This window comes from Varanus komodoensis, unplaced genomic scaffold (assembly GCF_004798865.1).
Source record: "Varanus komodoensis strain SLA01 unplaced genomic scaffold, ASM479886v1 scaffold1, whole genome shotgun sequence".
Classification (NCBI taxonomy): Eukaryota; Metazoa; Chordata; class Lepidosauria; order Squamata; family Varanidae; genus Varanus; species Varanus komodoensis.
This window is the reverse complement of record NW_025335268.1, coordinates 58725024-58751203: the sequence shown is the minus strand read 5'-3', so window position 1 is coordinate 58751203 and position 26180 is coordinate 58725024. Positions and strand designations below refer to the sequence as shown.

The window sequence follows — 26180 nt, the reverse complement described above, 5'->3', positions numbered from 1 at the left end:
TACAGACTGCCCATGCTTGGTCTCTACAAGTTGACAGGACTTCCTTTAAGAAAATCCAGAACAGTCTCAGGCACTTTCAACTGTGGTTGGTGTGTGTGTGTGTGTGTGTGGAGAGAGAGAGAGAGAGAATGCATGGTTCTGTGTATATCTGACTGTATATGCATGCTTATGTATATGTGAATGCCCCATACACTTCTGCTTCTGGCATCACCCCCAATTCCTGTGGCCCTGCTTACTGCAGGGAAGGGGCCCCAGAGAATTTGCATGGGGGGCGGGGGGATGCAGCTCTTGGGTTCAAAGACTTCTCTGTCTTTGTAGGGTTTATCCTTAAATTCAACCTAAAAATAATTTATATAAAGAACTGTCATCATTGTGTAAACTCACAGGTTGCTGGCTGTCAGTCAGATGTGTCATTTTCTTTCAACGGACAAATATATGTACTTGCATGAACCTAGGACATGCTTCAACTATGTAGAAGCTGCTGCCTTATTTTTCAGTTGCCCCCATTTCAGGGTCAACCGATTGTCACTCAAGCAACTGAGTTTCGTTATTAGAGAGAATGACAACAGCAACATATTCGTTATAAGCCACTAGCGGCAAGCTTGCCATTATGCAAAGATAAAAACAATCCTTGTCATTGAGTTCAAAGAATAAGAGGAGGAGGAACAAAAGAAAAGACCCGTGGCCTCCAGACAGTGAACTCTTTGTGTGTACTAGCTTATCCTGTGGGCAAGCTGCCACCATGTGGCTTATCTTCTTGCTGCTGTAGAAACATCTTGTGTGTGGTTTCTGTTGGTAAGGAGAAAAGAAACCCACGTGATGGCAAATTCCCTATTGTGGGCCATTGCACTTGAGCAGCTCACCATGCAGAGCAGCTGCTATGTAATGCCATTTCAAGAAGTTCCTTGCAGTGGCTGTTTCATGTGGTGGGCTTTATTGTCATGGAGATTCCAATGGCAGTTCCTGTGGAGGCTGCAGGACCATTAAAGGAAGGCAGGCTAGAAGGGGGTTAGGCAGAAGAAGCAGGCTTTGAAAAGAAGCCAAAAGTAAGAAACTGAGCTTGATACATCAAATCAGGAGAGACTTTTTGTACATTTAAGAGGTGCACAGAAAGGAAAAACCAGGTTCTTGAGTTCCTCTTGGCTTTACATGACTGCATCTTGGGTTAAAGCTGAACCTGATAAATCTCTTATCTTCTGTACATCTCCTGATCTGGCAACCCTTATACAAAAGGTGGGAGCAGGACGAATGTATTGAGAAAAATGCTTGTCTCCATGCACAGTTTATTCTATGAATGTGGTTTCTGTTCTCTAAAAGAGTATATTGAAAGGTAGTAGCTTACAGTATTAAAGGCACACACATATACACATAGGCAATTTGCCTGCATGCATCAGTAAGAATCTCAGTGATTCATCTATATTGGGGTTTGGCAAAGACAGAAATTATTGCTGTTCCCTGCAACCCAAAATAGAAGAGTACTATAAGCAGACTGAGTCACAAACCTGTTAAACTGGAGCACTTGGATTTAAGGTGATTTGATCCCAAACACCTGCTATTCAAGTACCCAGACTTAACTAAGCTATTGATAAATCTATGAGGCATATTCTAGAGGGCCACACTCTACAATGGACATGTCTATTTTCATTTCTGAATTGTTACCAATATATTCCAGATATTATTAATATTTAAGAGCCTAGCCTCACCCCAATGGAATTTCTTGTATGTACAACTACAGTTACAAGATGAAGGCTTCATGGTTTTGAATTTGTGTAACTGGTTTCTTGCTGAAGCAGAACGCTAAAACATCAGATGTGCCCTGTTTAATTTAGCATACAATCCACATCCCATTAAAGCCAACTGCAGTATTTCCACTGATTTTTAATAGAATTGGAGTGCAACTCTAGGCTCAGATTTCAAGCAACCTAGTGGGACATGAGTTCAATTAAAATAATTGTGGCTCACATTCAAATAAATTTGCTTGGTCGCTATTAAAATATTAGACAGTATTGTTTTAAACTATGGCTGACGAAGTTGTCTTTTGCCACAGCTACTTTATTACAGACTCTAATGTGCAGGACTTTTCCATCTTCATTGTAGCATGCCTCCCTAAGTAAAGAATTATTTGATTAAATGAAGGCTGCACTTCTATGTATTGAATTAAGTGGGTCTAACTTAAAAGAAGATATGCATAGGATTATGTTGTATGTCAGATAAAAGCATTAAAACAAAACTGAAGCAGATGGATTACTGGTAATGAGTCTTACCAAGTCAACAAATTCTTTATAAGAAATCAGTACAGATCAGTTGCACAACCTCCATATATTATGGCAGCATTCTTGTTTTTCTTCAGTCCACGTTGATTTCCTCTTGTGACATATGCCAGAAAAAAACAGGGAGCAAAATATAACATAAATCCTCCTTGAAGTAGACCTATTGAAATTAATAGGACCCAAGATTTACATTGCATTTTGCCAATTACCTTCTCTTACTGCAACCAACTTTGACTGAAAGTGGTTTGCATCCTGGTCTGCTCATGGCAAGCCAGCTTTGCCAAGAGTCCCATGCCATGCTCAAGGAAATTTCACGGGCTGATGAGAAGAAAACAACACAAGCCACAACCAGCCACTATGGTTGCCATGACCATTCTTAGCACACCTGACTGATAGGGAGCCATGTGGTTGTGGACTGTATGCTGTGTGATTGGCTGTTGGCAATAATCACAATGAGGTCTCAGCAGTGAAACCTACTTAGCTTTCTTCAGCAGGCAAGTTTCCATCTTTCTGCTGATGAAGCAGCACAGGTAGCACAGAACTGAGATGTGTTGCTGCTGTTGTGGTTGACATACAGCTGATTTTCCATAAACTATTATGCTGAAAGCAGTTCACAAATACCGTGGAAAAATCAGTACAATGTCATAAACAGACTCAGAAGCAAGTTGGAATAAACAGGACTTTACTTCCAAGCAAAGATGTAAATAGCTGTTGCCTACTGAATAAGAGGACTTGGATCATGAGCCCCCCGTATAAGTGCAGCTTCTGCTGTAGGCTTATTGTGTTGCTTTGGTCAAGATCCCACAGGCCATCCCCTACCTGTAAATCAGAATAGTAGTGACCTGCCTTTGTACTATGTTGGCAAATGCAGCAAAAAATGAGCTGGAGACTTCATGGAATAAAATGGCTAAGGAGAACCTAGATTTTTCTTGTTCAAATGCCTTCCCTGCCATGAACATGGTAGGTGGTCTTAGGTAAGCTCCTAAGCTTAAGCCCAAGCCATTCTTCCATCAGCAATATGATGGTACTAATAATGACATGCATTTTAAAATTATTTTGAAATAAGATCACATAATGAACCTGCAATAATGCATTTTACAAATTCTATATAATGATTAGTTGTGTATCACAGGAAAAATTCTGCAAATTTGGAAATATGCCACACTGAAATCTATGGAGCTTAACAGCTTGTTTTCAGGAAATTAGAGTGCACTTCTCAAAGCAATCTGATCTTGAGGAATAAAGACTCTCCAGAATAAGAGATTTAAGGACTTCTGTCATATAAATTGAATTTAAATCTATAGATTTCTATTGCACAAGTAAAAGTAGTCATTCATTCATTCATTTAAAACATTTGTGTCCTCTCTATACCAAGGGTCTCAATTCTAAGTTCTTCCTCACTGTATTAATAGCAGAAAGTGGCACATTTTATTCAGAAATCAGGCAAAATGGTTCTCTTTTCAATTCATAAATGTGAATGATTTAAACTTAAGAGACAGAAATGCAAATCAGATAAACCAAAAAACTTAGTTTGACAGGCTAAACAGATTTTTAAAATTTCATTTTATGGAGAACCTCTTCATACACACTGAACTTTAATGTGTGCGTTTTAAGAGAAAAGGTGTATAATTTTAAGCTCCTCTGCAGTCATACTGACAAATTCTTTCACAATTACAATTTTGACTAATGGAACAATGGACACCCCCATACTGTATTGTATCAGGTAATTATGAACTGCCAAAGAGTAGGAAAGCACGAACCGGGAATAACCAATGTATCTCCCTTCAATGTATACCGTAATTCAGCGTTTCCTTTCGCAGTACATCTTGTCACACCACTGATTCCCCTTTTCTTCCCCACGCAGATAAAGAGGGAAACCGAAGGCAGGCGAGTCTTTTCAATGACACAAAGCCAGGTTCTCAGGGGGTACTTAAGTTGGATTCACACATAATCAAACGTGCGAGGTGAGGAAGAGGAGGCAGAGGAAGGAAAGGTGGGGTTGCAAGGCTAGCGTGGCAGCACGTGAAATCTCCGAGCTTCTTTACAAACATTTAAGTAGGCACGTGCCCCAGTAAAAGCGACTGTGGAAACTCGGATGATTTGGGGGCTGATTTCAGATTTGACGTTTGAAATGGTGGGAAGATTTCTGTGGGAGAGTTTTGTTTTGTTTCCCATTATTGTATTACTCCAAGTGATGGTTGGGATGAGACAGACCAAATTAGGCAGCATCCTCAAACACACACAAGACGTGGCTGCGGGGCATCCCCCATAATTCCGGATATCTGGCAAGTCCTGGCTGTGTTTATTGGACAGGGCAGACAAAGGTACTCTGTACATGCTCCAACACCTCCCCTAAATCGTCAGTATCCTAAATTTGCCCTAAAGGTGAGCGTTGACGCAGGCGGCAAGGTTCTGACTGAGGCAAGCCCTCGATGGCTCACGTTCACGATGCTTTTCCTGAGGACTAGTTGCATAGCGCTTGGAGAAGGAAGGGTTATTCCCAGCAGAGGCGCGCGTAACGAGGACGTCGTCGCGCCAAAACCGAAAGAAGACAAAAGCCCGTCGCCCGCACACCCTCTCCGCCGCTCGCTGCTAGCGCGGCTGCAGTGGCCCAGCGCCCCTCAAGCAGCCGCCCACCCATGCAAACGTCAAACTCCACCTCAGCGGGAGCCTTTCAGCGCGACCGTAATTGCCCTTCTCTCAGAGTGGCGTGGGCGGGCGGGCAGGCTGGCCGGCCGGCCGGCCGCCTGCCTGTGCGCCGTGGGCTGCGGGGAATCGCCGTGGTTGTTGTTATTATTTTGCTCAGAGGCGGAACCGCGTTGCAGAGGGAGACGGGCGGCAGCTGGGCCAGCCAGCCGGCCTGGCGCGCACAAGCATCTTCGGGCCATCCCGGCCGCTGGCTCCGGGCGCGCTCCCCTGCCCGCGCACGGAAACGGTTCCCTCGCCCGCTCCGGAGAAACAGCCCTGCTTGCGCCTGCCACCCATCGGCTCCTTCCCGGCCCGAGGCACCCTCGTTCCCCGTTGATCCCCGCTCTTCTTTCTCTCCCAGTCCCTCGGACCGACGGACAGGGAGCGCGAGAGCGCGGGCGGTCAGCAGCCGTGCATGCGCGGGCGCGCCTGTGTGTTTAAATAAAGAGCCCCGGCCACTTTTGTTTTGTCATAATCCTTCTGGTGATGGGAAAGAGCGTGCAACCGAGGATGGGGTGTGCAAATGCGTGTGACAGAAAAAGGCAGGCAGAGACGTGGCGAGAGAGGCATTGGTGTGTTTTCCGCCATGGACGACCGACCGTCCCCGCGGGGGAGGGTGATGACAACTGAAGCATAAGAAGTCCCCCCCCCCCACGCCCGCCCGCCGCCCCTCTTTTTTGAATTTGAGCCTGAGCAGCAGCAAGAGAAAAAAAGAAGAGGCGGAGGATTTGGTGACAGTGGAAGCCCCGCCCGCTGCCTGGGGAAGGGGGGCCGTCCTGCGGGCCCCCCACACCTTAGAAAGAGCTGGACTGGCTTCTTTCTTTCTCTCTCTCTCTCTCTCTCTCTCTCTCTCTCTTCCCCCCACCCACTCCGCTCCTTCTCCCCACACGCTCTCACACCGACTCGCGCGCACACACTCACGCACACACGCACGCAGAGCAAGTCTCTCGCGCTCGCTCTTGCAGACAGACAGGGAGACAGAAGATGGCTGACTCGCCCGGGCAACCCACAGTCCAGCCCGCCCGCATCCCCGACCCTCCCAGAGCCGCTTTCTCCTTTGACACTCGCTGACGCCTTCGCCCAGCGCTGAAAGCCGCCGCCGCCGCCCCCCCGCCCCGCATCCTCGCTCCCTTCCCACAACCTTCCCCCTTCAACCTTCCCCCAAATAATACCAGCAGCCATTTCATCTCCACCAAAGTAGATACGTACAAAAAATGGCAGAAATGGAGAAGGAAGGGAGACCTCCCGAAAATAAAAGAAGCAGGAAGCCGGCTCACCCCGTGAAAAGGGAAATCAATGAAGAGATGAAGGTATGTGTGCGCGCCCCGCTCTCTGTCTGAGGCGAAAAGGAGAAAGGGAGAGACGAGGAGGAGGCGGCGAGGAGGGAGGGAGGCTCTTCGCAAACACCCCCTGGCACCTCAGCGCCCCCTCCCCACGTCATGCGTGGCTCGGTGCTGAAGAAAGCCTCGCTCGTTTGTTTGCGGGGGGAGCAAATGGCGTGGACGAAATGTGCCTCAACTCCCCCACCTGAACTGCACACACACCGGATCACTAGGAAGCTTTGGGAATTTGTTGTTGTTGTTGTTCTTTTGTTTCTCCGAGGGGGTTTCAGAGAGACCCCCCCCCCCGTTTTCTATGCCAGATTCTAGCAGATAATCCCAGAAGCTGGTAAAGTTAGAAAAGAAGGGAAGTCATTTTAGCACCGTCGCCTTCTCTCCCCCCCTTTCCAGTAGCCAGCTGTAACTGTGTAATTAAATTGTCAAAGTGAAATGTTATGGTCTGAACTGCTCATCATTCTTGTACTTAGACACAGGGTCTCTTGTCTTTTTCGTCTCTCTTCTACTTCTCAGTCTCTGTTTTCCATGCTTCACTTCACAGTTAATCAAACCAGTGGAGTGCTGTGTTGAAAGAGAGCCGTCCCAGAAGTGTGTGTGTTTGTGTGTGTGCACTCATATAATGCAGATTTGTTTGGAGGGGTTAAGGGTGGAGGAAAGAAAGCCAATGTCCTGACAGGAAATGATGCCAGTCCAGCTGTTCCAGAGGTAGTGCTGTGGGCTGGCTGTCCAGATGTTAGCCTAGCTGTGATTGCATGAAAGCACATCTCAGGACCTCTTTATGTTCAGGTCCTAGGTTGAGATGAAATGGTCCTCTGTTGCATTATTCAGCAGGCCCCTTGACCGTATTTATTTTGTGCCTCATCTGTCTTTTCCTGTGCTTCGCACGTGTTGCAGGGCTGAGGTGAACTTGCTTTGCTTCAAAATGAGAAAACAGTACAGTTTTGGACAGGGGATGAAATGACATTTGGTGATATGGATCATTAACAGGTCTTACACTCCAAGCATTGCTTGTACTCTGAAATGTACCAGTCGTGAATGGTGAAATATTGGTGTAACATGGGATATGAATATATATGGAATCTAAGCCTATCTGTATAAAGATAGCATAGTTATTATTGGTGGTTCTCAGCAAATTAAATGGAAGAAAAATTTTAAGTTTTCCTGTTTGTTCTTAAACTCAGTTCTTAAGGAAAATGTTATCGGTTACATTTGTATTATTTCTTTTGTGCTTACTTGTCCAGTAGCAGACAGAAAGAAACTTGAACAAAGGTAATGGTATGTGTAAGAGCAAAGTGCCTTGCATATCAATAACACTTATTAAGTCTCTAGATCCTCCACAACCACTCTTTCCTTGAGATATGTATGACAATTCCTATTTGGGGATTAAGCTTCATATACTCTTCAACTTAATAGTAATTGCTCAGCCAAATCCTATTTGGATTTGATTCGAGGAAGGAAAAATGCAGAAGAGGAGGAACACTGGGCATAGAAACCTACCCCACTGTGCATTGTCCCTTTAAGACACTGCTTCATGAGATCTATGTAGACTACAGTTTTTAAGTTTCATAGGTTCTAGGATTACAAATTAGCTAATTTTAATCAAAACATGTGAAATGTTATCCTGGCTGGTTATAAAGGCTGACTGTGCTGGATCCTCTGGGTTTGTTTTGTTTACTTTGGCTACAGGCACATTTGGTGGTTTGGGAGATAGTTGTTCTTCTGCAGTATAACAGATGTTTGTCTGAAATGGTGAGGAAGAAACAAAAACAACACTGTGTGTGAAAGGAGGAAAATTACACTTTTTAAAAGGCCATGGTACGAAGCATTAGTGTTCTTGACATTAATGCAAAAAAGTTTCTTCTTAGTTTAAACCTCTGCTAGTGCTTGTTGGGCATTAAGAGAAATAAATATGTCAGAATTTCAGCTATGTGAGTAATTTAATACAAGGTTGTGGACTGAGACAGAGACAGTTTAGAGTGTTTGGGTGGTAGAAAGGTGAATAACAGCAGAAGCTTTCAGGCAGTGTAGACCAAATATCAGAGCAAGTTATCTTATTTAGCTTGGAGACCACATTCTTTTAATAGGATTGGTAGGTTATAACTAAGGTTTTAAGTATGTTTGCATCATTGTTTCATCTGACTGCATTGCAAATGTGGAAATCTGAAAGAATTGCTTGACCTTCTAAGAATAATTCTTTATTTACTGAAAATAAATACACACTGGAGAGATTTCCTTCTCTTCACATAGTTGAAGAGTACAGCAACTTAACAAATTAGTCACATTGTATAAAATGTATGCAACACAATGTCATAGTGAACACAATGTGCCCTTGTGTAGCTACCATATCTGTACTATTCAAGCAGCTTGACTGCTCCCCTTCATCTGAACTGCTTTCATCTGGACCTGTGTAAAATAAGCTCTGGTAAGTAATCACGACAGAGCAGAAAGAAAGGAATGTATACAGCAATAGACAGCCTAAGCTGTAAAAACTGTAACCTGAGTCCCAGCAGCAGATCAGATATCAAGGCTGCAAGGTAGGGGGAAATGAAAGAGATGAAGGGGAGGGAAAGAGGAGAGAGAGGGTTGAGGAATGGAAAAGTCAACTTGGAAAGTGAAGGACTAGGAGGAGGGCCCCCTCGGGGAAATTTGGCTCAGGGATTAGGGAATTTTATCATGGTGTACAGTGACCTACTCAGGTTTCAGCCCATGTTGGATTGAATTGCTTCCATTTGCTAGGAGTAAGAAAAAGGGCCAGCGTGTATGCGATTCCCTCTCCCCACCCTCCTTCCAGTAATAAAAAGCCACTGGGTACAAGTGTCTATTTTAAGTACAGCAAATACAAGGCACTATGAATGAGTAATAAAATTACCTCATCACACAGATTTTTTTTGAAGATTTGCTGTTTGATAAAACCACATATTTGCTAAATAATGATGGAAAAAAACTCAGCCATTACTTTTTCCGATGTCACATCAGTAATATCAGTTGCCACTCAATTTTAATATGACTAGAAAGTGATGTTGTTTGCTGTTTCATCCCAGCAGATATTAGGTTACATTTTTGTTATCTCTAGCATAATGTACATGACAGTTGTAACAAATTTCAATTTGATTTACCATAATGTCCAAAAGGTACATGACTGCATAGTTTGCCTATATTGAATTTCAGTAAAATTCTCTGAAAATTTCTGTCATATGTTTCACTGTGACCTTCAATACATTTTCCCTTCCTTCCCTTTTCTATTGAAGATAAAATAGATGTTCTTTGAATTGATTAGAATTATAACTTGTAGTGAGTTGAATATTATATCTTAACACATACCATATAAAGAATATCATACAATGCTTATTCTTAAGTCTAAAACAGTACTAGAAGGACAAGTTGTCACAGTTTATAGAAACATCAATTTGTATAGTTTAACCAATATAGTCAGCTAGATTAAATTAATATATGTACATTTAATATGATAATAGAAATTCTCAATTTCACATTTTGTTTATTCTAAAGAAGCCACAGAATTCTTTAGAATTCTATAAGAAATGGTTTATGGTCACACATACATTTTATGGCAAATAATGATACAAACGTCGAGAACAGAAATGCTTTGAACCATATATAATTAAAGTGCATTTCAATGAATTAATGCAATTGTACCTAGAAGATTGCACCAGAAATTTTCCTAAGCAATCAGGCTGAATTCATTTACACATTTACCTTCTTTGTCAATTGCAAGGATACAGATCAATCTGTTTTGTAGTTTACAGAACTGCCTCTATGTGCCTGTGGTGCTCATCCTCTTGATTCTCAGTAAGTTATTTGTAAGTGACATGGACTGGGCTTCACTCCTGATACTTTTATCTGTTCTCATATATTGGTTGACTGAGTCATACATTAAGGGAAACAAAAACTTTGGGGTGTTTAAATAATAAAACAATGTGAAAATTAAAAACAATGGGTTGGATCAAGATTTAACCAGCAGAGACTTGCTAAAATCAGTTTCAATAAGTGTGGCTACATCTGAATCCAATCTCATGGCTTTTGCCGCACAAGGCAGCTGAACATTTAGCATTATCTAGCAAAGAAGGGTGTGCATAGACAGCTTAAAGAAACCTCAGGCAAGATATTATGGCACTGTTTTGGAGATTTCATAAAAGAAAGGCACCACTAAAAAGCAGACCTTTCTGGGAGAAATACCCTTCCTTTCAGGATATACTTGGGACACTTACCTAATGAGGATAGGTATATATTAGAAAATTGAAATAACCTTTGGAAGCAGGGATAATTTGTATTGACTAAAACACATTCATTGGCAGCACTGGTTTGCAGTCCTAAAACCTAGCAGGATTAAAAGAAACATGAATGATGAGGTTGTGTTATTGATACACATGTTTAATTCCCTTCATTAACTTGAGATACATATGTACATTGCTGTTTGTGTACTAATTTAAATAATGTATCAAAGGATCCACTTCTCTGAGAATCTGAAATAAGCATTCAGAAAATGAGTTTGACAGATTTGTTCTCTTTTGTGTTTCCTGCTTGTATTTGCCAGGTTTCACCCCTTGTTTCTTAGCAGAGAAAAGACTATATATAAAAATATAGAGAAAACATATGGGTGATACTATGTTATGGGATAGTAAGCTTGTTCTTCTCTGCATGATAATGTTTCAGTAAAATGTATTCTGTACACAGGATATATGCAAATGAAAATGATTTCTGCTGCCTTTTTATGACTTTAGTCTAATAAAAAATAAAAATAATATATCCACAAATCCCCTTCTCTGTGCCATGAATGAGAAAATGTGCTTTGACATACAGAGTAACATTATAATATTCTTTCCTCAGCCAGATAGGATGTATCTTTATGCTCTTGCACAACCCCCTGAAGGTACAATTAAGTCACACAAGTCAAAATTGTTGCAAAATATTCTGGGCAATTTCAGGTGTAAATGAGCAAAAACCAAAGAGATATCAGCAATATAATATTACATATTTATTATTAGTAGCTGATTTATAACAGTCCATGTATGCCAAAGGACCTGGCTTTAATGATTTGTTGATTTTATCTATTTGATAGTTCTGAAAGTTATCAGTCTGAAAACAGAAACAAAGAAGTAGCACTCCCTATTTGTCATGGCATTAAGGAATGTAGAAGATGGAATAGAGTTTTGTTCTTTTTACTGACAGCATCCATAAGCATCGTTTAGGCTTTCTGCATCTTTGTTATCACTCTGCAGTCTAGGGATAATAACTCTTGACTGTCAACTATTGATTGAAGATATGTTGAAATGAAGTCTTTGCCACCATCTTCCCTTCCCTTCCCTTCCCTTCCCTTCCCTTCCCTTCCCTTCCCTTCCCTTGGTCCAGCCTTTCTCTATCCATTGTTTGTTGTGTGTGTGTGTGGGGGGGGGTTGTTTTTTTGGAATACTTTAGTCCTTTCCTTAAGCTTCTCCTGAAACTCTCTTGACATAGCCATTTTATCTATGTGTGATCTTTTCTTTCTTCTTAATTTTTTCTGGATCTGTGTTCTCTACTTGTTTCCTTCACTTCTTTTTTGCTATCTGCTTCTACCCTCTTAAACCTGTTTTCCAGTCATTCTACTAAATGGAATTTCTGTATTCATTGCTCACATTACCTTTTTTGTCTGCCCTGAGTAGTCATACTTGTACATATGTCTGACATTCTTCAGCACTTGATCTTTTAATATTATACTTTTAATGTGCAGCCTGACTCTATTTATGTTACTCAGAAATAGGTCCCACTGAGTACTCCCAAGTAAGTGTGCCACAATCTTCTCTCTTCTCTTTTAAGGCAAAAGCCTGTCCTCTCTCCAATCACTTCTGTTCTTTCTTCTTTCATGGCTCTTCTCATTTACCCCAATCCTTATAAGAGTCCAGTATCATTAGAGGAACTGTTATTGGGCCACATGGGAGGACCAACACTGCATTCCTTTCCATGTCAACACACCTTTTTCTAGAGGTGGCAAGGAGAGAAGATACACCAAGGGTCTTTTCATGTACCTGCAGTATAAACAAGCATGGTGATACAGTGACTCCAATAGATGTCTTCTCTCTCATCTCACCTATATCCCATTTTGTTTTTCCACTGTGCTTAGTAAGTTAGTCTTGCCAGTCACTTTATCTCCTCCTTCCATCAGCTTGCCTCTGCTCTGTTTGTCAGCTTATTTTTACTCTCGTTAAAGTCCTTCCTGAAACTCTTTATTCAATGAAGACTTGCTTTCACCCTCCTAGCTTTGAAAACTGCAGTTTCTTTGCTACCTGACTCACTCCTACAGACATAATTTAGCAGTCCTATTCTCTTAGGTCATTTAAAATTTTCTGCAGAAGGAACTTCATCACTTCTCTGTTCTGAAAGCATTACTGCACAATTGATGCAAAATAAATGCTAAACACTAGTAGGTTCATATTTCGTCCTTAAAATGAAAATGAATAGGTTGATATTTCTAATGAGGTCATGCATGTTAACATGATGTCAATATTCATATAGTGTTGTTGGAGTAACATTTAATACACTCCAAGATCACCAAAGCACAAACAGAATTATGAAGTTCTACTGGTAACCTCACTAGAAAATCATTGTGCAGGGATTCCTTTAGGTTTCATTAGAGGCCTGTCATACATGACTGTGGAAGATGACAATGGAAAGAGATGGAAAGGATGACTGAATTGAATATTTGTTATCATCATTATATTATATTTATCTATTCAACCTCAGTGACTGCCCAAGTTACCCAGTGAGCTTTGTAGCTGAGTGGGGACTAGAGCCTAGATCTCCCAAATCTTAGTCCAGCACTCTGACTGCTATATCACGCTGATTTCAATATGAGGATTATTGATTGCTTTCCTAGCCAAAGCTCAACCAATACATCCAATTCTGTGGATGGCCTAGCAATAATAAATAATATACGCTGTGGAAGATCATTCTTTACTAGGGCATACTACAGCCGCTAACACAAGCATGTGCTAACACTCCCTGATCACACCTTGCTAGATTTTTTATGTACTTAAGAATTCTTTCCTCTACCTTCAGAAAGGGTGCAAAGATGCAAAGCAGTTATATGTGAACAATTTCCCTGTGTCGACAGCTTCTTGATAAAGGGCTTTGTTATGTATCTGGTACCTAGGCAGATTGCCACCCTGTCCAACTGAAGATTCAGACAGAAGATTTTTTTCAGCTGCATCTCCTTGCATGTTTCTTCTGTTGTTAGATAAGTGGTTGGAGTTTCTGGTCTGCTAAGTGAAGATGGTGCTGCTTGAACTCATGGTAGATGCTTGATTCCGAGAGCTCTGCCTCTTTCTAGCTGATGCTCATTGCACAGAATCCTGCATGCTATTAAGTGAAAACCTGGACCACTACCAATCTTGGGTCTGACTGCTTGCTTCTATTGCCTCAGGGATGCATGTTCATTCCTCCCTTTGTCATGACAATGCCTTTCACCTTTGATTTTATATACAAGCACACTTAACTTTTCCTCTACAACCATCAGTTGCACTTTGTAAGTATACCTCTTTTCAGCATTCCAAGATCCCAGACATGGGATCATGGTTAAATAAAGCCTAAATGCTCTCTGAATTCATGAGATCCAATGGGTCATTGTTTTCTTCTCTGTTACATCACCCTTCTACTCACAGAAGGTCCAGAAAGACAGTTTGGTTCCTGAGATTTAAATAAATAAATAAATAATCCCCATCTGCTTCTCTCTCAGTCTGGCAGAAACATTATCATAAAAGAACAATTGATAATTTAATGGTATATCCCAAAACATGGTGGTTGAAACGAGCCACCTGAACTTGCCTAATGGTAGATCCAATGCAGCTTCTGCTTTTTTGCTTCAGCATCTTTCCAGTGAATCCACACACTCTTTTTATGAACTCATATTTTATATTTTTGCACAATGACTCAGCTAGTGCTTTATCCTTCATCTTTTATTGTTTTCTCAAAGAAAAAGATGAATGCTTTTGTCTAGATGCCAGCATTTAGTTATACTACACATCTTCCATGTTAGCAGATTTCTTTCTTTCTCCTCATAATCTAATTTATAAAGTTGATTGATGATAGAAAAAGCTTTATTTCTGTGAAAATTAAAAAATGAATTGTGTGCATATATTCATGCATTTTATGGTTATACCAGGGCAGTTCTCCATATAGTGTTTCCTTTTTTAAACCTTTAATATTACATAACATATAGCAAAAACTTAAAGATGTCTATTCAGAAGAAAGTGCCATTGATTTCAGTGAGACTTACTCCTAAGAAAGTGTACTTAGGATTACAGCCTAAGATTCCATTCACGCATAAAAGCCTGTTTCTTGGTAATCATTGATAGAATTGCACTTGTAGCCATATAATATCAATATTGAATGAATTATAGTTTGTGGTGTCAGACCCATATGGGATGAAACAGAATTTAGATACATTTGTATGAAACTTGGATGTGTGGATATATAGGAAGTCTACTAAGAAAAGCATTTTAATGCAATATAGCTGAATTATTATTATGATTAGATTAACCCCTATCTTTCTTCTTCTTGCAAGGAACCCAAAGGAATTTACAAGGTTCTGCTCTCAATTTTATCTTCACAGAACAATGCTGTGATGTATGTTAGGATACCCAATGACCTTCATAATTGAGTGGGGACTAGAACCCCGTTCTCCCGAGCCCCAGTCCAGCACTCTAACCACCACACCATGCTGCCTTCTCCTATAGTAAATTGGAATGATGCTGATGTTGTCCACAGTGACTGAGAAACAAGCAAGCAGAATTGTGTAGAGCAGCATGTCAAATATTGCCTGTTTTAAGGCTATGAATGATATCAGCCATAAATGAGACAACCAGACAACAAAGCTTGTATACCTCGTGGTGTGTGTGTGTGTGTGTGTGTGTGTGTGTGTGTGTGTAATGAGCTATTGGGTAGAGACTGTGACATCATCAGTGATGACAGATACAACTTCCTTTTATACCTAATATAAACATTTATCTCTGTAAATAAAACTTTAGCTGTAAGTAATAACCATATAGACTTGGTTTGTGAAAATTATATTCACTCAAAATCTTTCATTGCATTGATAGGGACAACATGGTAAATACAAGGAAATTTGCCTACCTTTATAAGCTAAAATAAAGTAAAAGAGATGACCTTAGATGGTTTTGAACGATTCTGTGGTTGCTGTTGCTCACTCCTGGTTAATCACTAATTATGTTGCTGTGGAGCAAAGATGTTGGTTCTACTTATCCTCTTGTGTACTGCTGAAGTTATCATCATCATTTCTAGTTCTTTAAGCATGTACATGATTAAAATGTTACAATTTTTGGATTTTGAAAGGTGGTCTTTCTTTTAAGTTTGCCAAATACTCTATTTAGTATAAGGTTAAAAATGAACACTATTTAGCTTTTCATTGGAACAACAACACAATCTTAAAATAATGTTCTCACTGTACATTAAAATCAAGATCATCTATATTTCTACTCCACCCAGTCCTCTCCTTTCAGAGAGCAGAAATTTCAGAGATATTACTAAACTTTCTTGCTAAAAAAATTCCTCCCTTCCTCCTTCAATAGTACTTGCAACAGATTACTAATACAGCTGACTGACATATCAAGTGGTAAATGTGAGAGAGGCTAACCCTTTGATAGGACTCCCAAACCCTTCCATTTGTTAGAATGTTTAGTAGAAAAAAATACACTATATTTGCATAAACACACATAGTCATATAAACACATGATGGGAAATCCTGCCATATAGTGAACTGATCATTTGCGCTCCTTAAAATGTTCAAGCCTGGCAAGAACATTGGACAAAGCACACTAGTGGAAGGTCACACAATAGTGACAAATATAATGAGGTGGCTGGATGGAGTCACTGGAGCAGTTGGTGTGAGCTTAGGTGGACTCCGGGGGATGGTGGAGGACAGGAAGGCCTGGAGGAATGTTGTCCATGAGGTCATGATGGGTCGGACACGACTTCGGGACTAACAGCAAAAGGAACCAAGGTTGTACTGAGTGGTAATTAGTTATTTCAGCAAAGAGCATATTTAGCTTACTGCTAAAGGTGATGCAGATGGAAGTTACAAATAACATGTATTTATTTTACACATCTGCTTTATGTAGTCTTGTATAAACTTAATCCTTCAACAACTGTAGCCTTGCTCATGCAACATTCGTAAACATGTGTTTAACATTAAGAATTTGAATACTGCCAGCAAACTCAATGAGGCTACTCATGAGCTAAGGTTTGGCATACACTAAAAAGCTTCATGGCACAAAAGATGAAGTGTGTAGCAGCATGGTGTCCTCAGTACAGAATATGTTTGTAATAACTGTAAAGTTCAATATTCATTTTTAAAAACAATCTTTGTTCAGTGTGGTCCACCCTATCTTGAAGGTTCAAAGTATATTGCAGTGTTTTTGTTTTTTTGTTTAACAATTAAGATTCATGTCTTACAATTTCCCATGGGTTAGGCTGGGTTATAAATTGTAATTTACAGTATATCCTTATATCACTTTATCATCATGGAAACCCTGGGAGGGTATTTATATTGTCTTCTTAAGAAGGAGGCTAATTAAGGACAAAAGCTTTATTAGATTTAGATCATCTGAAGAAAACATAAATGCTTACAGTCTTTGGACATGGATGGGCCTCCCCTTGAGCCAAGTGCATTGCTGCCTTTTCGCCAAGGCAGACCAAATTGGTTTCAAAACACACTATTCTAACTAAATATGGGGCACAATTAATTTTATACTACAATTTACATTTATTTTAGTGACACATTAAACAATTATATTGAAGCATTGATTAAACAATTAGGTTATATTAAAAGTTATCACATCTCTATTAGCTTTCTCTATTGCCTCAGTAATCTTCCATCATTGCTAATGGTAAATTCATTGGAAAACATTATTGTAGCCAGAATTTTGCAGCCTTCATTGTATCCTTGGGTAGTCACCCACCAGACCTATTTAGAGTGATATAGCAGTTCTTGTCCCTAAAAGGCATTTCCTCAGAAGCCCATGGTGATGATTTAGATTGCATGCAGAAGATAAAGTCATCTGGTTCTGAAGCAATATAAATTTCACTCTTACGGCAGATCCAAGTAATATTCTCAGTGCCCTAATTAGCTACATATAGAAGTACCAGTTTTGGATAAGGTGACCCAATGACATCAACCAGGTGCTTGCTCTTAGTGCTTGACTAACCCTGTGCTCTCTCTCAATCCCTGTCCCTCATGGCTAATTAAAGGCTGGTTGTGTTTAACTGGCTGGTTCTAGAGAGTGGCTGGTTCTATTGCCTCATTGTGTGAAACAGGGGTGCCTGATGTGTTGAAAGAGGAAGCAATGGCACCTGCCCTGAAAAAAGCCTATTATGGATCCAAGGTTTGTGACAACTATCACCCAGTTGTGAGCATTCCATTTTTATGCAAGATGTTTGAAAGGTCAACTGCAGGTTTCTTAAATGCAGCTGATTATTTAGATCCATGCTAGAGTTAATTCAGGACTAGTGTTGGGACTTAAAAGACCCTTTTTGCACTGAAACACATATAGTATGTATTTACCACAAATATGAAAAAAGTAGCATTGGGTCCAAGAGGTCACCAGCATAGATAATGAGCACTGCCAAGGGAGTTACTAATGAAAAGAAGGCTTCCTTAAGAAAATGGCAGTTTTGTTCAAATGCTGAGAAGAAAAAAATGCACATACTTGCACAAGGGAGATGCAAGCAGATGATAAGAGAAGCAAAAAAGCATTTTGAGGAGTATATTGCTAATAACATCAAGCCTAACAGTAAAGAATGATTTGATTATATCCAAAGTAGAGAAGTAGTTGGACCTTTGAATAATAATAGAGTTAAAGGAATATTAAAAGAAGATAAGGCAATTATTGACAAACTGAAAGTTAACTTTTCAGGACCAGAGTTGACCGTTTTACAAAAATATGTAACAGATCCCTAAGATCAGCTTCTGTATCAGAGGAAAGGAGAATGGTCAATGAAAAACCAGTTTTTAAAACGGGATCCCAAGGGCATCTGCAAAATCATAGGTTAGTTAGCTTAGCTTCTGTTCTGGCTAAATTGGTTGAAAGCATTATTAAAGATGGAGTTAGTAAGTGTATAGAAGGAGAAGTTCTGCCAAAAAAGAATCACTATGGTTTCCAGAAAGGTAAGTTCTGTCTCCCTAACCTGTTGAAGTTCTTCGAGAATGTCAATAAACATGCTGCCAGGGTGATCTAGTAGACATTGTTTACTTGGACTTACAAAAGGCCTTTGACAAAATCCCTTACAAAAGACACTTAAAGCAAACAGTTGTGGAATAAGAGGGGAAGTCCTCTTATGGATCAGTAACTGGTCAAAGAACAGAAGGAGAGGAGTAAATGGTCAACATTTCTCCCAATTAAGGGACATAAACAATGGAGTCCCTCAGGGATCTGTACTAGGACTAATGCCTGTGTTGGGGACTTGAGTTGAGTAACTTGCCCAAAGTCCCAAGAGCGACTTGACTTGGGAGAAACAAGTGAGTGAATCAACTCAACTTGAAATTAATACATTTTTTATGGCTGAGTTTCTTCAGGGCTTACCAGGTGGTAGGATATCCTGGAAGGCAGGCATGAACACAGATGTGGTGGGACAGAGGGGCTGGAGCAGGATAGGTATTTTATTTATAGTTTAGATACATTGTGGTTGAAGTTAAGGACTTCAGTGCATCACGGAGAGAAGTGCAGATGGGAACATGGGGGGGTTGCAACTCTTCCCTCCCCGACACACACACACCACCACCTCCCTTTTTTCTGTTAAAGTTGTCTCTTCAGACTTGATTTGAAAATTTCTTGGAATGATTTGAGACTCAACTTGGACTTGAATGTAAAGACTTGAGACTTGACTGAAAATTTGGAGTAAAGGTCTTGAACACATCACTGATCAATGGTTTCCCATTTATTCTTTAATGATCTGGAGTTAGGAGTGAGTAGTGAAGTGGCCAAGTTTGTTGGTTACAGCAAATTATTTAGAGTGGTTTAAACCAAAAGGGATTATGAAACACTCCAGAGAGTTCTTTGCAAGCTGGAAGAATGGCCATCAGGATAGGAAATGTGATTCAATCCAAGCAAGTGTAAAGTAATACCAACTTCAAATCAAGTCTAAATCCTAGTCTAGGCCAATGGGATTTGAACTAGCAGTGACTAAGAAATGGGTCTTGGGGTACTTATGGAAAATGCAATGAAAATGTCAACCTAGTGTGGGGCTGCTGTGAAAAAGGCAAACTCTTTGACATAATTAGGAAAGGAATTGAGAATAAAACTACAATATCTCATACTACCCTTATATAACTCTATGGTGTGACTACACTTAGAATATTATGTACAATAGTGATTGATACACCTAAAAAGGATATTGTAGATTTGGAAAAATGCAGAAAAGAGTAAATAAAAGATCAAGGAGTTGAAGCAACCCATTTATGGAAAAAGATTACAACACCTTAGATTATATTAGAAAAAAGGGAATAAGAGGAGGCATGATAAAGGTGAACAGAATTATGCATGGTGTATACAAAATGGATAGGGAGCTATTTTTATTCCTCTCCCAAAATGCTAGAACCCAGAGTCCCATCAAGTTGATTAGCAAGAGATTAAGGACAGATTAAAGAAGTGCTTTTTCACACAGAACCATAGAATTCATTTTCACAAGATGAAGTGATGACAACTAATTTGGACAACTTTAAAGAGAATTGGACAAACTCACAGAGACTACTAGTTCTTATTTATTTTATTTATTTATTTAACACATTTTTATGCCGCCCCCATTGTTCTTGTAACTACACTTTCTCCAGTATCAATGCCAGTGCGCCTAAGTTGCTGGGGAACTTGGGAGGAGGGTGCTATTGCTTGTGTGATTCTTAGGCAGATGATTGGCCTCTGTGTCAACAGAACAAAGAGAACTAGATGAATCAAATGGATGGCCTTTACTGAGAGGATGGAATATATGAATTGCAACATTGCTTCTCTTACTCAATTTCTTTGTGCCTTTTAATACCATTGAGTATGGTATCTTCTTTGGCTTTATGAGACTGGATGAGTTTTGGGGTTATTGCAGTTATGTGATTTTATTCCTTCCCACAGGGTTGATCTCAGAGAGTCATGTTGGGGGAATTCACTGTGGCTTCCTAGCACTTATATTTTGGGTATTATAGGGCACTGTTTATCTCCAGAGTGGTTCAACATCTATATGAAGCCATCAGGAGCAGTCCTTTGGAGGTTTGCAAGGTGTTATCAGCCTGCAAATGAAATCCAGCTCCATTTCTTTATAATATTTGAATCACATACTGCTGTGTAGGTGGGCTGGATGAGTGCCAATAAACTGCATTTGAATCCTGGCAAGTTAGGAGTACTGGGAGTTGGTGGGTAGGTTAGTTATTTTCTGTGAACAGAGCTGAACTTTCCCTGAAGGAACCAGTACATAGTTTGGGGGCCATTCCTAGAAAAATTTGCCACTGAAAACTGAAGTAGCCTCTGCAACTAGGAATGCCTTTGCTTTGGTTTTGGTTGCTACATCAGCTTCTGGACACAGTTTGCAGGACTACCCTTAGAGCTGGTTCAGAAGCCACAGTCAATGCAGAATGCAGCAGCAAGACATTAACTGGGAACTTTTCCAACAGCAAGTTACACCTTTGTTTTAAAAAAGGCTTCATGGTCTGCCAGTAAACTACAAGAGCAAGTGTAAGATGTCATTGCTAATGTATAAAATCATAAACGACTCAGGGCCAGTTTATCCTGGGAATCACCTTACTCATAATGTAATTTGTCTACTTTGCAAACATCAGATAGAGCACCTCTGAGGTTTGCCTCAGGAGCACTTGCTGTATATTGTTTAGTGTTGTGGCACCTACCCCTTGGAATGCATTAACAAGTGTCATTAGAGATGCCCCCACAGCTGAGACATTTAGACATCTTCTGAGGACTCATCTCTTCACACAGGCTTTTCTGAGATGTAACCCAACCAGCTGTGGTCTGTCGTGCACAGTAGCCTATGCAGATTTACTGGTTATGAAATTATTTTTATTATTGTGTCATTTTATTGATACAGCTCATTGTTGCTTTGCTGGTAAAATATGGAATGCTCACCATTTTGAAACTTTGTGGAAAGTACTATACAAATCAGGTAGGTAAGTAGGTAAGTAGGTAGGTAGAGAAAATGGCCACAGGCAACATAGGGGAAGTTATCAGCAAGTCCCAGTCTTTTGCGATCTTTTGCATTGCCTTTTCTATTCATGTTACATTTTCAGGAATTTTAATCTATTTGCCCATAGACTATAACCTTCCTCAGTCACCAAACAGTACAGTTGTAGTGATTCTTCCTCAATCACTGTTGTTTTGACAGGCTTTATAATAGTATTTTCACTGTTACAGTATTTTTCTAGGGTCTATATTTGCTCTCTTTTTTTTCTCACTACTACTAGCTTCTTTGAGATTTTTGTTTTAATCCAAGTCTGGTAATTGTTTGCCTGTAGAAGAGGAGCTCAGCAGATGCCTTTCCATACTGCAATGGAGTCATTCTATAATTAAGCAGAGTCAAGCGGGGACCTTTTTCTGCTTTCCTTATTTGCATTAAACTTTTATTACTATTTGCACAGAAAGTAATAAACCCGCTCGGGAATTCCTCTGTTACCACTGCCCTTGTAATGCCATGATGGCCAAATATGGATTTTCTGTAACTGTTATTATAATTTAAAATATGTGAATATGACCTAATATCTAAAAAGTTACAGGAGTGGTTTACAAATTTTAAAATACGAATTCACAACAATGAAATACTAAACTAAACTGACTGATAAAGTGCTTCAAAAATGGTTTCTACCTGCCCTCTAATAGTTTTGCTACTGTAGCATCTTCTAAGGAGACTGTCTTTGGAAAGTGAGTAAAATAGTCCATTGACAAACAAACATTTAAGTTTTGCAGATGAAACAAAACAATTTCAGCTTGGTCCCAAGAAGCTGCTAGTTGTTCGTGTTGTATAATTGCTACTTCCCTGTGGAAATCTTGGCATTAGGTACAGATTCTGCAGTACCTCACCATCTCCCCAATTTATCTGCTAAACTGTGAGCAGACAATAATTGCCTAGTCCTTTACCTTCTCATGTTGTACTGGGAGATCTGAAGGGAACTTCTACTTGCTTTTGCTTGAACTTGAATAGAAACCTGTTCATGATCCATACCCTTACTTTAGGATGCTTTAGCTTTCCTTTGGGATGTGGTAATTCTTTTATGCAAATATAAACCAGGAGAGGGCACACTGAGATGTGTGTGTCAAATGACCCTTCCGCTCCCCAGGACCTGTCCTCCAGAGGCTGTTTACCTACCACATAATGCAATGATGCTATGGCACAAAACCTCAGTGGTTTGCTGCCAATTTTTGGTGGCATGATGGCAGTGGGGGTGACATTGGAGGAGAGGAGGGTGGCATGAAGTTTTTGTGTTGCCTGCCCTGATGTATATAATCTAGTGTTTTCTTTCTTGTGAACACAGAAAGCATGATCTTCAGAAGTACTCCTGAAATGTCTAACAAGAAACTCTTGTACTGTGCATATGCTTAATCAGACTTAATTCTTGGAAGTCCTATCAAGAGAGAGGGAGAGGGAGAAGTGTAAAGCCGCGCAACAGCAAAGCAAGGAGGAGGCTCTGGATCAATGTGGATGCAGTCAATCTTAAATTAAAGTATGCAAGAAAGATAGACTGACAATAACTAATTTCAAAATATATTTATAGATAAACATTTGGGCTTGCTACCTCATCAATAGTGGTGATGTTAAATCCATACCAAGATATTTGACACCTTTCATATCCAAGTAGTAATGCAAGGGCGAAAATAGAAAATGAATCTTTATTTACTGCTTGAGAATGGATTGGGACATTTAATCCTTGAATATTTCAGTTTCATATTCCTCTCATAAACTTGAAAACCATTGATAGGCACAACACATATTCTTTGGACTCATCCAAATGTGCATTTACAGATGGAAAGCTGCTCTAGAAAAATGCATGCAACTGATGGTTGGCAAGCTGACATCCAGATTAGAATTTCTAGAGTCATACTGTAGCTTTCCATTTCAACAGCAACCAGTGCACAAGTACAGTGGGAGTGGGCAACTGTTTTCTGTTAAGCGCCGTATTCCTTGGGGATAATCTGTGTGGCCTACAGGATGGCAGAGGGCAGAACCAATGTCAAAAGTGAGCAAGATCTCTCTCTCTCACTGCCACGCCCTGTTCTCTTTGTAATCCCCTTCCACATCTCTTTCCACTTCTTCCTGTACAGCAGGTTACTAGGGGAGAGGCAGACCATTCCTGCCAGAGATCTGTATGGCTTGCTTGCCGAGGGTTTTCCAAATTAGGTTGAAGGCTGCATGAAATTAAGCTGAGGGTCACAGGTTGCCCACCCATAGCATAGTGGTACTTCTTCCAGAACTTTTTGATGGGCTGCAATTAGATGCATGCAATTAGTTTCATCTGTGAAGCTGTTGGGTGAATGGGTGGGGGGAGAAAATCATGAGCCCAGTATATCCAAAGGCTGAGTCTAGAATTTCTTTTTAGTCAGTCCATACATTATTGCTGTGGCCACAGGAATTGGCATACAATCTGTTCCATCCTTTTGCAGTACTATTGTACAATGTCTTTTGACACATCTGTATAAAGTTTATTTCCTTTAAGCAGATCAGAATATTCCAGTACAGGGGCCCATTATCAGGATTTGTTTTAAGTTATTCAACGCATCCTCATGCTCTGGCATTCATGCCCATGGGCTAAAGTGTTATCAGAAAAACTGTATGGGCTGCAAAATTTGATATGAATTTGCCAATATAATTCAACATACCTAAAAGTCGTTTAATCCCTTTATTTATCTTCTATTCTTGGCGTAATCACTGTGGCTTGTCTCTTTGATTTAGCTGGCAAGATTTCCTCAGAGGTTAATCTTCTGCCTAAATAAGTTGTAGATGTTGTTTAGAATTGGCATTTTGCTTTGTTTAACTTAAAATGGTTCATTGTTGCATTTTCCAGTACTCCCTTAATTCTTTCATGCTGCATTTTGCTGGTAGTGCCCCAAATGGTGATGCAATGTTTGTATAATTGCATATCAGTTATTTACACCTCCTGGCATCTCCTGACCCCATGCTGTGGCAGAATACCTAAGATTCTGTGAATAGTTCCTAAGAACAACCTTAGGAACTATTACCTACCAAAAGGTGTGTTAAATGTGCAAATCTTCGAGTATTCTTCCTATTGTGGAACCATCCTAAATCCAGTTTATGCAGCTGGGTTTCTTGTTGGATGGAATTTAGGATTTTTGTACATAAATAGAAGTGTTTGTTTATGTTTTTGTTTGTTCCTTAGAAGCAGTGCATGGTCTTATTCTCTAGTTATTTTTTTCTTTTTGATTATTTGATAGCAAACTCATTTTGTTGCTTCCTCTGTTCTTTTATTTACCTTATGTCTGAGATCTCCAACATAGTGCCAGTAGGCATTAAGCTATGCTCAGATAACTCTCTTGGTTCCCACCAGGTTTCCTGGCCCTCCTATTCTTAGTTTTTATTTTAAATAAGAATCTTAACTGGGATATGGGACATGCTGCAAAGTGGAGAGCAAGCCTCTAGTGTCATACCTGTTTCTAAGAATGCTTTGGATCCACATCAATAATTTTCTTCACAAAACCAAAACTTCTTTTGCCACTGGGTACCACAGAAAGGCTTGGCAAAACTCTTTCCTTTGTATCTAACAACCAGAGTATATTCCTTCCAGACTGGGATGAGTTGTTCTTTAAATTAGTTTAGAGCTACATTTCACTTTTTCATGTTTAGTTCCTTGTATTTCTGTACAAGTTCCTTGTACTTCTGTAGTTCTGTTTTGATTATTGTATTTTTCTGTACTGCAGCTTCTTTGGTATATGTGTCATTAGTAGTTTATTTGATGATTCAATATTTAGTGTTTTTGGGCTCTTCTCCGACACTGTTTTAAAAATAGCTTTCTTTCAAGCGAAGTGTTCTTCTGCCTCAGAAATTGCACTTTTTGTTTTCTCTATGTGTTCTGCAATAATACTGTAGTTTATAAACACTTTGCAATCTTTTATTCTCATGTTGTTGCCATATTTTTCCTGTTGTTTTATGATTGGGTGTGTCCTTCAGTATTTCTCTTGCATCTCAAAAGTATTGACAGTTGTCTGTTGCACACTGTCACTGTTTCAGAGCATACATATATTCCTAATTCTACTGCTGGACATATCAGGATTGCCTTTCTGGATTAGATCAATCATCTAAGTGATGGCACAATTGGGTGGCATACAAATGTTTTAAACAAACAAACAAACAAACAAACATTTTAGTAAGAATGCACATGCTTGCTAAAAAACAGTTATTGCATATAAAAACAATTATACCTTTAATACATGTATTGCATGTAATTATCTATATCCACATAGCTGATTTTTAAAATCCAATTCTTGCACTGTTTTGTCACATTCTAAATATACAAATGGGAGCTCCGACAAAATGTCACACTATAATGTGTTCTTATGCAGGTTCTTATTCTAAGCTACGTTGCTCCCAAATCTAAATGCTGATGGATAGCTCACAAGTTGCCATTTAACTGCATGCTTGCTCTGAGATAGAAATTTGAAATTTCTGGAAAGTTTGAAGTCTTTGAGAAAGACATCACATTTTTTCTCAGAAAACTGGAATTTTAGGAAAAATAGAAACATACAGGAGTCTGTTATTATTATTGTCCAAATACACTTCTGATGCTTCTAATTTTAATAGTTGAAACATGATAATTTAATGTAGCTTTACAAGAAAGGTTGTTTAACCTTAGGAAGTATTAGAAAAGGACTAAAGAGGCTTG

At 39.8% G+C, this 26180-nt stretch overlaps 1 protein-coding gene across 3 annotated transcripts in view; it reads left to right on the top strand.

The window, feature by feature from the left end:
* Positions 1–5813: 5813 nt before the first annotated feature.
* Positions 5814–26180, top strand: part of LOC123021805 (sine oculis binding protein homolog) — a 168458-nt gene continuing 148091 nt past the window's right edge. For all 3 annotated transcript variants that reach the window (XR_006414409.1, XM_044426938.1, XM_044426925.1), the window contains exon 1: positions 5814–6268. Coding sequence is in view for 2 of the 3 variants with exons in the window: in XM_044426938.1 (XP_044282873.1) it covers positions 6173–6268 (96 nt within the window). In the remaining variant the exon portion in view is untranslated. The remainder of the gene's footprint in view (positions 6269–26180) is intronic.